The sequence below is a fragment of the Protomyctophum parallelum genome (assembly GCF_964188405.1).
Source record: "Protomyctophum parallelum genome assembly, chromosome: 7".
NCBI classification, from domain to species: Eukaryota; Metazoa; Chordata; class Actinopteri; order Myctophiformes; family Myctophidae; genus Protomyctophum; species Protomyctophum parallelum.
This window is the reverse complement of record NC_139705.1, coordinates 9,773,345-9,785,844: the sequence shown is the minus strand read 5'-3', so window position 1 is coordinate 9,785,844 and position 12,500 is coordinate 9,773,345. Positions and strand designations below refer to the sequence as shown.

Here is a 12,500-nt window from a genome sequence, read left to right as displayed (position 1 = left end):
TGGACTGGACAAGCGCTGGCGCTGACTGACCGACTTCCCACTCTGCACAGGGCGGGGGACACACTGACACACAGAGATTCTGCACGTATACAGATATATGTATAGGCCTTTACTGTGATTTTGTAGTCAGCTGTGATTTTATTGACTCAACTGGTGTCATGTAGGTCGTAGGACAACAGTGGTATACTGCACAATATAGAAATAGCCTACTGAAGTAAAATTGCGGAATTCAAAATGTAGCCTACTTGAGTACAAAGGTATTGGAATCAAAATGTACTTGAAGTATCAAAAGTAAAAGTAGGTTACTCAGTGTGCATAATGTCCCATTTCAAGTTTTCAAATGTATACAAAATATTTTTAAATTGAAGATCTACATGCTCACAATGCGCATTGTACATCATCACCGCATTGGAAATGGAAATACTCAAATACCTCTAAATTAAGTAGGCTACAGTACTTAAGTAATGTAGTTGGGCTACTTTACAACCACTGGTGGTATAGTAGGCTAGCCTATATCGGCATTGAGCAGGTTGTCCTCTCCTCTCTCCTCTCCCTCTTATAACGATTTAATCCGAAGAGATGTGCTTTAATTTGTTGTCAAGGAAACGGAAAATGATGAGGGGAGCACACGTGCATGTGTCTGTCAGAGAGAGAGAGAGAGAGAGAGAGAGAGAGAGAGAGAGAGAGAGAGAGAGAGGGCTAGAGAATTACATGCAACATGCAACACCCCCTCCCCCAGTCTCTGTGTCAGTAGGACAAACCAGCATGCCATCATGGATGTATTTGGACAGACACCTTTTTTCTTGTCAAATCGTTAATAGCGATTTTGCGTGCGCGCGCGCACGCAAAATCTGTGTGTCTGTGATGTGTATGTGTATTGTGGACCACCACGGCTCCCTACCCCCGCCCCCCACCGGTTGACCTACTGTAGGCTAGTATAGCTGCTGCTGCTGAGTCTGCCGCTCGCCGGTCGACAGCAGCGGGCAGCCCACTCCACTCCACTCCACTCCACTCCTGCAGACTGCATTATTTTTATGCACACAACACGTCCATACCGTACGGGGGACCGACCGGGCCGGGGCTTCCTTTCTACGGCCCTTTTTCACTCGGTTCAGTCTCTTTTTTCGTGGTGTGACCGACCGGGAGCTCGTGTCTCCCCAGCGGAGGATTTTAATGACAGGATTTGTGTTTTGCTGTGCGGTGTACATGGACAGAAGCAGCGCGCTGCGGGGTGAGCACATCTATACAGTTCCACACGAACACACACACACACACACACACACACGCACACACTGACACACACACACGGACCGAATACACGTACACGTTCGCAAAAATACATCCAAACGCTCACGCATATGCATGCGAATGTAAGACATGTATTGTATACTTGCATGTACACACGTTTAATATAAGCCTGCAGATATTCACACTGATAATACGCACACAACTGTATGCGGATGCACGCACGTGCACACGCGCGGTTTGACCGACATTCTCCGCAGTGAATGTAGGCTATATGGCCTCACGCACGTACTCCTCGCTCTACATGTCTGTACCTCTACATACATCTGTCTACTATAGCCCACATCTGTCTCTCTCTACCTCCTGTAGCCTAGTCTCTGGGCTACATTTCACATTTTGTCATCAAGTGTCAGTATCTCTCTCTGCATGTCTCTGCCTTGCATAGCTCTCAAAGTGATGCTAAACAGACAGCTGACTGACAATGTGTCTAATCCCACATGAATATACCCCTGCCCCAGATGCTGTATGTGGCGCGTGCGTGATTTATGGTTTAAATAGAGCAAGGGACATTATGTGGGGGATGGGGGTCAGATGTGGTTATTGATTATTATTTGACATATTGACATTCTGCAGGGGACATGGGGTGTGCCGTCGACTCTCTATCTCTCTCTCTGTGTGTGTGTGACTGTAGTGTGTGAGAGAGAGAGAGAGTGTGAGTGCACTGGGGGGGGGGGGGGGGGGGTGCATATGGGATTTGCATTTAAATTCTTTCAGCATGTAAAACCAAATGTGTTGTGGGGGACGGGTGTCATCTCATCTGTGTATGTATGTGCCTGTGTACTGCATGGTTTAAGCTGCAGGTGGGTGTGTCTGCCAGTCTGCAGGCACTATAACAATGTGTGTGTGTGTGTGTGTGTGTGTGTGTGTGTGTTTTCGTGCCCATCTGTGTGTATGATCTTTAGTTGTGTGTGTGTGTGTGTGTGTGTGTGTGTGTGTGTGTGTGTGTGTGTGTGTGTGTGTGTGTGTGTGTGTGTGTGCATGCGCATGCTGGCTGCGGTTCTGTCAGGTTGGATCAGTACAGGAACACAGAAACTGTGACATTTCTCCCTCTCATGCATGGTATTTCAATGACCACAAGACATTGTCCACTATGTTTCAGTCTATAGTCTTTGTACTCCTTGCTATTGGTTGATCGTAATGATGCATTGCTGATCAAGGATTATTTGATCCTTCATGGGTAGAGATCCCTCCTGGGAGGCAGAAGGTTATAAGGTTCAATTCACTGCCCTGGCATTGTGTTGAGGTGTCCCTGAGCAAGACCCTAGGCCTATACCTCTAACTGCTCCCCCCCCCCCCCCCCCCTGCACTCAAGTCTGACCACCTGGGCAGCAATCAGCTGACCGTCCCGTGGGATCAAATAGGTATAGTTACATTGTTATCATCCTCCTTGTACTTCTTACTGGGGCAGTATGGATTGTTAGTTACTGTTTACCAATACTGGTTGATGTTGCTGATCTGGTGCCGTGTCATTAGTCAGAAGGTTCATTGTTCCGAAATTACTATCCCTATCTCTAACCCTAACCTAAACCTAACCGCAAGCACGGGAGCAAACCTAAACCTAACCGCAAGCACGGGAGCAGTGCATGTTCGGACTAACGGGACTTCGGGTCTATGGGCAGTTCCCGCTGATCTAGGGTCTGATCCTTGTACTCCTTACTGTTAGTCTATTTTAATGTTGCTGATCTACAGAAGGATTTGATCCTCCTTATTATTGGTTGATGATCATGATTGTAAATCTGTTGCTGATCTTGGATCTGATCCTTGTACTGTTGCCGTGTTGTAAGTGACGCTACGCTAGTAGCTAGCTTAAAGGTCTCTTTGCAGTCAACTATTTCAATCATCAAGGAACATGGAGCACAGAGGTAGCCCATGTAACAATGTCAGCTTAACCCGGACCCGGCACCCCCCCCCCCCCCCCCCCCCCAAAAAAGGGGAGAAAAATATACTCTCTCCTCCACTCTGAGCAACTTGAGGCTAGTAGTAATACAATGAGCACTGCTCGTGGGGGGGGGGGGGGGGGCGTTTAAAGATCAACCTAATGAATTGAGGTCTGTAGTTTCTTTTAAAAGCTCTTTGGGATGCTACTATAACTATACCAAGACGGGGGGAAGTGAAATGGCAATTTCATTCAAATTTGGGGTAGATCAAATTCTGCGTTCATGATCTTTGCCTTATATGGACAGGGGCGATAATATAATCTCTGTCTCCTGCCATTTTGGCCTGGCTAAGATCATGAATCATGATAACAAGAATAAACTTTATTTGTATACAGTAGCATTTTTCTAAACATGCAATGCAATGCAGTAAAATGTGGAAAAACATAAATATATTGTGAACGTGATTTGGTCAACTAGTCGTGGGCAGAGCCCCCTGTAGTGTATTTACAATAATACAATTTACAATTTATTTTGCATTATAATGCATATGATTAGCAATACCATCCTGATCAATACACTATTACCAATACAATATCATCATTATCACTATCGTCCGTCAGTAACAGTATTAGTGTTATTATCAGTATCACTGTTATTGTTGACATGCTTATCTTATATTTATTACCAATATCAACTACATTATTGTCATCCAACATTTATTCATATTCATCCATTATCTTAATCACAGGCAGACACATAGACAGATTGTGGTACCGTTGAGGCAGAGTGGGTTGTGCTGGCAGCCTGGCAGTAATCTCTTTCCGTGACTTGCCAAAGGGCATCTTGACCAGTAGTTTGCCTGGAGACTGCTCCTTGAGCTGCCCCCCCCCTCACACACACACACGCACACACACATGGTATGTACACACAGAGAGAGAGGGAGAGAGGTAGAACGCTCGCGAGAGAGATCAAGAAAAGAATAATTTACAATAAATATTTTATGACATCCTATGTGTTCCTCCTTCTGCCAGGGAACACAACCTGTAGGCGAAACAAAATAACCGCGTAGATGGTTTCATTGCATTTTCGCAGACATCCATTTTATGAATAAATAAATGAAAACATAATACAACTTTTTCCATAAAATCTGATTTCCAGTGTCAGATCTATAGCCTGTTTTCATGACAAAACAGGCACAAGACCAGACACACTTGTCGGAGATGCCGCCTGGATGTGTGGCCTCTTATCACCGGGCAGTCACAGCCATCCAAGGCAGAAAGTTGTGTAGTGTGAACTTTGAAAATCGTCCAGTGTGTGCCTGCCATAATTAGGCACACAACTCAACTCAAGTGTGTTTAGCACACTTTGTAATGTGTGGTTTGTATATTCCTTAGCTTTCATACACGTATGGCTCTGTCTCAGTTGTCTGTCTACTGTCTAAGTAAAGAATCCTCTCTATAAATAACACATACTTCATAGGCTTTATTCCTAATGAATCACATCAGTTGGAGCACAAAGTCAAACTGAAAATAACTACAGAATAAAGCCCTTTTCAGTTTCCCACACAGGGAGTAACACTACATCTGTGTAATCACTAATTGTGAATAGGCAATTGTTTCTACACATAGAAAAAAGTTAAAAACAATTCAACTCTTGACGCTGGCAGGCTTACGTGTGAGATGAGCATGAACGTGAGAGTTTTACAGGGTAACACTCGCTTGTCGCTACGCCTGTCAGATCGCCTGCGCCCCCCAGACCTGAATTATAATTCATTTTCAGTGATAGGCGAGCCTATCATTGAAAATGAATTACCAGGTTCATCAGTCATTTCCCAATTCCCACGTGAAAGGGCCTGGAAACTAATTGTACCGGAATGTGGAGATGTCTGTTATGTATAGTATTCACGATTAGTCCAAGAATGGATTCAGTCGAACATTTTACCAATATAGAACTCTGTATATTGACACTGAATATGCTATCAGCTTCTAGAACAAAAGAGGATTGACCCAGCAGAAATTGGATGTATTGATCAGGCATTGATTATCAGCTAGACTCGAGGAAGAGGAGACAATGTGCATGTGTGTAGGAGCAGTGCGGCTTGGTAAAGGGTGTCTGAAGGGTTCAGTATTAAATATGTATAGGACTGCAACTATTGATTATCTAAGATATTGTTTGGTCTTTTTCTGCCTTTATTTGTTTGGATAGTACAGTCAAGATAGAGAGGAAACAGGGAGAGAGAGAGAGGGAGTGACACGCAGCAAAGGTTGTTGTGCTTGGAAATTCGCAAATTGCTCTCTGTGTAAAAAATCCTTCCCCAAGTTGAAGAATGAGTGCTGCTCATGCTTGTGATGGTGAAGACAAATTTGAAACAGTGTATTAGTAATAGATCTGCTGCGTCAGTTGGATTTTACAGACATTTATATTATAAAGGACTTTGCCTTAGACGAAAGCAGGACAAATCACTTATGATATTGATATTAACCCATTCTGACCGGGCACCCATTTTGGTGTTGGCATCATGTTGTGCTTTAGCTATTGAAAAATAGCAGATCTACAAGCTCATATCGCGCCACCGAGTGGCGCGATACGAGCTTGTAGGTCTGCTATTTTGAAAAATCAAAGACACTTTTAGAATCTGATCTCAGGTCAGAATGGGTTAATAATGAAACTGTCAGGATGTAATAGACCTTTTTAGAATCTGATCTCAGGTCAGAATGGGTTAAAGTCAATTATAGACTTTATGGCTAAGTGCTAATTTATACTTGCTTTCAGAATATCTGACTGGTGACGGCTGATTAAGTGCAGAAATTACACAGGCGCCATACATTCTATCTCCTGGTGTTTGAGCAAGAGACTCACACAGTCACTCACACTTTACTGCGCATTTGGAGCAAACGTACACCATGCTGTAGCGATATAGCCTACTAAAAGGTATGAGCACTGTATGCAGACATAAATACATTTACTGCGAGCACTACCACAGAAAATATAGTGTAACGCTATATATCACCGACCGATGGTCAAAAACAGACGGAGCTTTCCTTGCTGTAGTGTACACACACAGATTTCAGCCCACAGGCGCTTCCCCCCACTTATCAATGCCAATGTCGTTTTGGTGTATTGGGTCCTTTAAGTTGATATATCGTTTGGTCCTTTCGGTTCCCCCGCAAAAATCCTGCTAAATCCATCACATTTTCAACATTCGTAATGGTAATGAGACATTCCGATTGGTTTAATTAATGTAACACCTTAAGTTTCACCCATGCATAATTCAGATGCTTAAATTCCACCCATTCGCACCATGCAGCAAAACTTGATAATGCGCCGTGTAATTAGCAAAATTGTCAAAGACATATGACACCTGGGGTGGCACCTGTGGTGGCACTTCCATTTCCAGCAGTGTCATGCCCATGCCACCATAGGCCATACCCATGACACGCCACTGTAGACTAATTAGATCATGATCATTATCCTCCTTCATTCTATTAAATAGTAAATTGTAATCATGTATTTAATGCTCTTCTCTTCTCTTCTCTTCTCTTCTCTTCTCTTCTCTTCTCTTCTCTTCTCTTCTCTTCTCTTCTCTTCTCTTCTCTTCTCTTCTCTTCTCTTCTCTTCTCTTCTCTTCTCTTCTCTTCTCTTCTCTTCTCTTCTCTTCTCTTCTCTTCTCTTCTCTTCTCTTCTCTTCTCTTCTCCAGGTCTCTCCTCCAGTTCTAGGTGTTTAACTAAGAGTCTCTCCCTGGAGCCAACCTGCTCCCCTTGTTCTCGCCAGGGGACCCTGGAGGCAGAGGCAGACACGCCCCCCGCGACTAAGCTCCGACCCTGGGCCCAGCTCCTGCTCAGGTCCGCTGGACTCCCTCGATCCATATGACCGGTATGAGGTTGTAGGCCCAGCTGGGAGCTCTAGTTCTGCTTCTAACCGGTTTCTGGTGAACGATACTGGACCTCCAGAACTACCGACCACCATGCTAACACTTGGTCCTGTGCCGGCCAAGACCAGACCCCCACTGCCAGGACCTAAACCCCAGGGTGAGGACAGGATGTGGTTGAGTGCGTGCATGTGTGCGGCTGTGAGCACATGCATGCATGTGTATATATAACTCTAGAGGATTTAGCATTAAATCTCAGACGCTAAATCGCATCATATGGCGGTACGTGGCTCAAATGCCGAATAAATAATGGGCCTTGATATGAAAAGGATTGAAACTTGGAAACCACTGATCATTACAGTCATTACAACAACTATCATGTCAACGTAATCTCTCTCTCTCTCCTCCCCAGTCCCACCCAAACCCCCACATCTCCAGCAACAGGGGGGGATTAGGCCACGTCCCCGCGCCCCCGACAAGCCCCTCCCACCACCCCCCCCCTGTAGACCTCTCCCCACAGACCCCAACCTCATCCGCTCCGATGGAAGTTCCTCCCCCAGCTGCGTCCTGTCACTCATTGAGAAGTTTGAGAGGTAGGTCCTGATTGCTTAACCCATATTCTGACCTGAGATCAGATTCTAAAAATGTCTTCTACATCCTGACAGTTTTCTGAAAAAGCTATGTTTCTATGTCAGTGGTTCTTCGATTAAAAAAAAATAGCAGACCTACAAGCTCGTAGCGCGCCACTTGGTGGCACGCTATGAGCTTGTAGATCTGCTATTTTTCAATGGCTAAAGCATAGCATAATGCTAACACCAAAAGGGGTTCCCGCCCTATTTACATCCTTCATCATCATCCATCATCATAACACTAACAACAGGACTATATGTTATTATTAAAGCTAGAAAGGCCAAAGCACTCACTTGGCGATTAGCCATTTAAGATTGAAATTGCACAAATATGTAGTGGTTTTGCCCTTTTGGGTGCTTTTAACTAAAGACATGTGCTGTTATAATTACAAAAGAATAGGGCGGAGATAGGCAGATGTTTTAGAACAGATGTCCCAGATCAATGGACTGCTTTGTATTGAATATCAATATATGTCAATTCTAATCAGTCTGCTGTGGTAATATAGAAGTAATCTACAAAAAATGGCTTTACACTCAAATAAAATCTGAAAATAAGCTGTTCTACTCCACTACATTTACTGTATACATACATTGTATCCGTATATCCATATTTTCGCAACTTAAAGTGTGAACTTCAATGAAGAAGGCTGCCTACATAAATTATCACATTTCCCTTAAATAGCTGTGCTATTTGACAGAGACTCTTCTGCTAATCGTATTCCCCATATAGAATATCATTGTAGTTTTAAGTGGTATATACATAATTGATAGGATATAATTGGGTTCAAGGTTATACTTTATTGTTACATCTTATGCACTGGTACATAAAAGTTAAACTTATTCTCGCACACCTTCCTTTCAGAGAATGTAGCAGCCTAGGTAATAAAATATAATAAAAGTAGAGAAAAAGAAAGAAAAGGCGCAAAATAAAGCAAAACGTCTGTAGTTTCACACTAATAGGATAAAATAAATGTATCAGCGTATCTACAATGTACGTACTGCATGTGCTTGGCACATTATATCCACCATCAGCATTTATCAGGGAAAGCCACACATTCCTCAAAACTCAGATGCTTTATTTACAGTATAGACCAATGTTTTTCTATAGACCTGCTTATTATTTGAAACCTGCTGGTCGTTATGTAAGAACCGGTTATTATTTTAGTTCTGTTTAGTGATTCATATTAAACTACTTGATTGATATCACATGGAGACGTCTAACTAGGACAGAAGCATATATAGAAGTATATGAAAGGTAAATAATGGTTAAATATTTTGTGTGTGTGAAACTAATATTTTAGAATAGATGATTAGCACTGTTGGATTCTATGGTGTTGAAGAGATGACGGTTTTATTTACCTTGAGTATTGTGTGTTTGTGTGTGTGTGTGTGTGTGTGTGTGTGCGTGCGTGCGTGTGTGTGTGTGTGTGTGTGTGTGTGTGTGTGTGTGCGTGCGTGCGTGTGTGTGTGTGTGTGGGTGCGTGTGTGTGTGTGTGTTCCAGGGAACAGATCATTGTGGTTCCAGACATCACAGGGGGGGTTCCGTGTAGAATCCCTCCTCCACCTTCCTCACCCCCATCCTCATCCTCAGCCGGGCCCCCGGCCGGGCCCCTCGGGGCTCAGGACCCTGACGACGTCACGCCGCCACAGAGAGACGAGGCCGGTGGCGACGACGAAGACGAAGAGTTAGGGCGCGTGTGTGCCAAGCGTCTGTCAGTGGAGTCGGGTTACAGTGCCTCCGAGGACCCTGTCGCCGTGGAGATGAGAGGTCAAGAAGTCACCGAGAGCCAGTCGGAACGACTGTCCCTCCCCTCCTCTCAGACGGACGGGAAGCTGGCCAATCGGGACAGCGGCATCGACAGCATCAGCTCCCCGTCCCACAGCGAGGAAGAGGGGGGTGTGATCTACCCGTGCAGCCCCGCCCACATCCTCCCTCGTCTCTCCAGCTCCTCCTCCTACGGCTGCGAGGGACGGGCGGGGAAGGAGGCGGAGCTAGGAGGAGGAGAGAGGAGGGTCTTCAGTGAGGAGGGGGACAGCGACCTGGAAGAGGAGCTGACCTTGGTCCTGACGGAGAAGCAGGAAGACCCAGAGGACTCTGTTGAGATGCACAAACGTCAGCAAGACAGGCTGGACTCTATTGAGGTACTCCAACACAGACCGACAGACAGACAGACAGACAGACAGACAGACAGACAGACAGACAGACAGACAGACAGACAGACAGACAGACAGACAGACAGACAGACAGACAGACAGACAGAAGACAGACTTAAGAGAGACATTGACTCCTCTTTCACATAACTAAGCTAATTATTCATAATCTAATAGGGTTAAGACAGAGTGCCCTCTGCCATCATCTCTCATATGAAGTTCTCAAACATTTTTCACGTCAAGGACCTCCAAATAAATGACGGTGGAACACCATCTGAAAATATTATGTGGCAGGGACCCTGATACAAGATATTGGTCTGGCACTCCTCACTTTGAATTAAATTTCACTCACCCCAGAGTTGTGGGTGACCAATCAGAGCCCACTATTCAAAGTGAGACTTTTTTATGTGACGTTGGAATCGGTTTGTAACCGCCACTTTACCCAAGTTTACACCCAAGTTCCAGAGTAATCTACGCAGGGATATTAGTCTGGCCATGCCAGGCTACATTTTCTCAAAGGATTTCTATGGAATTTTCTCTCTCTCCTGATTGGATACTACAATTCATCCAGATCAGAATTTATATATTTTGGGTTTGCTAAAGAGATGGAGAAACAGGGGAGAGACCCTGTTCCTGAACCCCAGAGCAGTGGTCACTGTTGGAATGTAGAACTCTGTGAGTGTACAACTACAGTACAAATCAACGGGACCCTCCCTCTGGGATTTTACATAGCATAGTCACATGAACTCTGACCTTTAAAACACAGGATGCACTTCCTGCTGTCTCTGTAGGACAGAGAGTTCTGGTTATTAGTTGTATAATAATGGAAATTGTCTGTATCAGTTTGATCTGTCTTGTCTTTACATTGTCGTAATATATTTGTCTTTGATTCTGTCTGTCTCTCCAGCTGTCTGTTCAACAAAGGGTGTTCAACATTGCAAACGAGCTGCTCCATACAGAGATAGCCTACGTCTCCAAACTACACCTATTGGACCAGGTAAAAAGAGAAAAAAAAGAATGTGTGTGTGTGTGTGTGTGTGTGTGTGTGTGTGTGTGTGTGTGTGTGTGTGTGTGTGTGTGTGTGTGTGTGTGTGTGTGTGTGTGTGTGTTGCGACGCATTCACACTACGAAAGCATTTTCCTTGTTCTTGTTGTTATCTCTGAGCACACACAAACAAATTCCAAATCAACTGTAATACATTTTTTGCAATACACTGTTGAATATTAAAATGATGCATATTCTCTGTTTACTTACAATGGTAGTCTCGGGGTTGTTCTAGGCATTCTCCCAATAGATCAGGCTCTGTCTATTTACAGAAGGGCATATCGCTTCATATCCTGATTTTGAAGCAAACCAACTTTGCAGGATTATTATTTGCCAAACACAAAAAACAACAACAAAATAAGAACAGATTTATAAGCTACTATTGCATCACAATGCAATATGTGGAATGTGGATACCTTGTAGATTTGTTCGTTTTGTCAAGAAACAACACCATTGCACAATGAGTCTAAATGAGTCTAAATTTAGCTTTTTACAACATCACATTCCAATCATCTGATTGGAATGTGCAAGGAAAACATCTGTGAAATAAACATCTTTAAGATCCATGATGATCTTGTGTACAAAAAAGATAGAAACCTCAGTATTGCCCATACATAAGAGTGTTTTAACTGGAGGCAGTCCACAGGGCCATCATGACTCTGTATCACCTGTCAATCTCAGAGACACCTTACTTCTTATTTTGAGGGCAAATTATTTATTTAAAATGATATATATTGACCGCTGCTGCTGCTATAACTTCATCCCGTAGGGAAACACTGTACACATGTGATGTATGATATGAATTATACATTGCTCCTTTCATCTCCTCTCATCTCTAGGTGTTTTGTGCCAGGCTCCTGGAGGAGGCCAGGTCTCGCTCATCGTTTCCATGTGATGTTGTCCAAGGAATCTTCTCCAACATCTGTTCTATCTACTGTTTCCACCAGCAGTTCCTCCTGCCAGCCCTGCAGAAACGCATGGAGGAATGGTTAGGACTGTTATTAGTAGTAGTGCTTGTAGTTGTAGCAGTAATAGGAATGGTAGTTCATTTTCTTTCACTTCTCTACTGTAGTTGTACAGTATGTTATTTGTTTTACTAATTTTGTTTTAGGCATCGTATTAATAATTGTGTTTCTTTTGCTGTTAAAGCACATTGAATTGCCTTGTTGTTGAAATGTGCAGAGCCTCTGCCTGATGGCCTCAAAAAGTCTAATATATCCCCTGAGCCATGGGCAATTGCCTTTGGCTTAGTGGTTAAGATCTTAATTGACTTTCCACATGGGAGACCCGGGTTCGATTCCCGGATGTTACATTATACAAATAAAATGTAATTGCCTTGCGTAGCAGAACAAATGCACCTGGGATTTGCAATCCCTGCCCACATCAGTATATCATGTTCTATGACTCTTGATATTAACCATTACCATATTTTCAACCCAAAACGTACATCTGCAAGATGGGCTACAGACACACACACACACACACACACACACACACACACACACACACAAACACACACACACACACACACACACACACACACACACACACACCCACACACACACTCACAATAAAATTGCTGCTTGTCCATAAGAGTTTTGGTGCACAAGCTACCATCTTTTTAC

At 43.8% G+C, this 12,500-nt stretch overlaps 2 protein-coding genes across 2 annotated transcripts in view; both read left to right on the top strand.

The window, feature by feature from the left end:
• LOC310861536 (uncharacterized protein) overlaps positions 1 to 7,053 on the top strand; it is a gene marked incomplete at its 3' end in the record, with an annotated part of 11,168 nt that extends 4,115 nt beyond the window's left edge. The window contains exon 2 of the mRNA XM_083769022.1: positions 6,881 to 7,053. Within this exon, the coding sequence (XP_083625148.1) occupies positions 6,881 to 7,053 (173 nt within the window). The remainder of the gene's footprint in view (positions 1 to 6,880) is intronic.
• A 31-nt stretch (positions 7,054 to 7,084) lies between these two features.
• The window catches only part of fgd1 (FYVE, RhoGEF and PH domain containing 1), a 19,928-nt gene continuing 14,512 nt past the window's right edge, over positions 7,085 to 12,500 (top strand). The window contains exons 1-5 of the mRNA XM_083769020.1: positions 7,085 to 7,211; positions 7,464 to 7,644; positions 9,183 to 9,822; positions 10,739 to 10,828; positions 11,715 to 11,863. Coding sequence (XP_083625146.1) covers positions 7,148 to 7,211; positions 7,464 to 7,644; positions 9,183 to 9,822; positions 10,739 to 10,828; positions 11,715 to 11,863 — 1,124 coding nt within the window. The 5' untranslated portion in view covers positions 7,085 to 7,147. The remainder of the gene's footprint in view (positions 7,212 to 7,463; positions 7,645 to 9,182; positions 9,823 to 10,738; positions 10,829 to 11,714; positions 11,864 to 12,500) is intronic.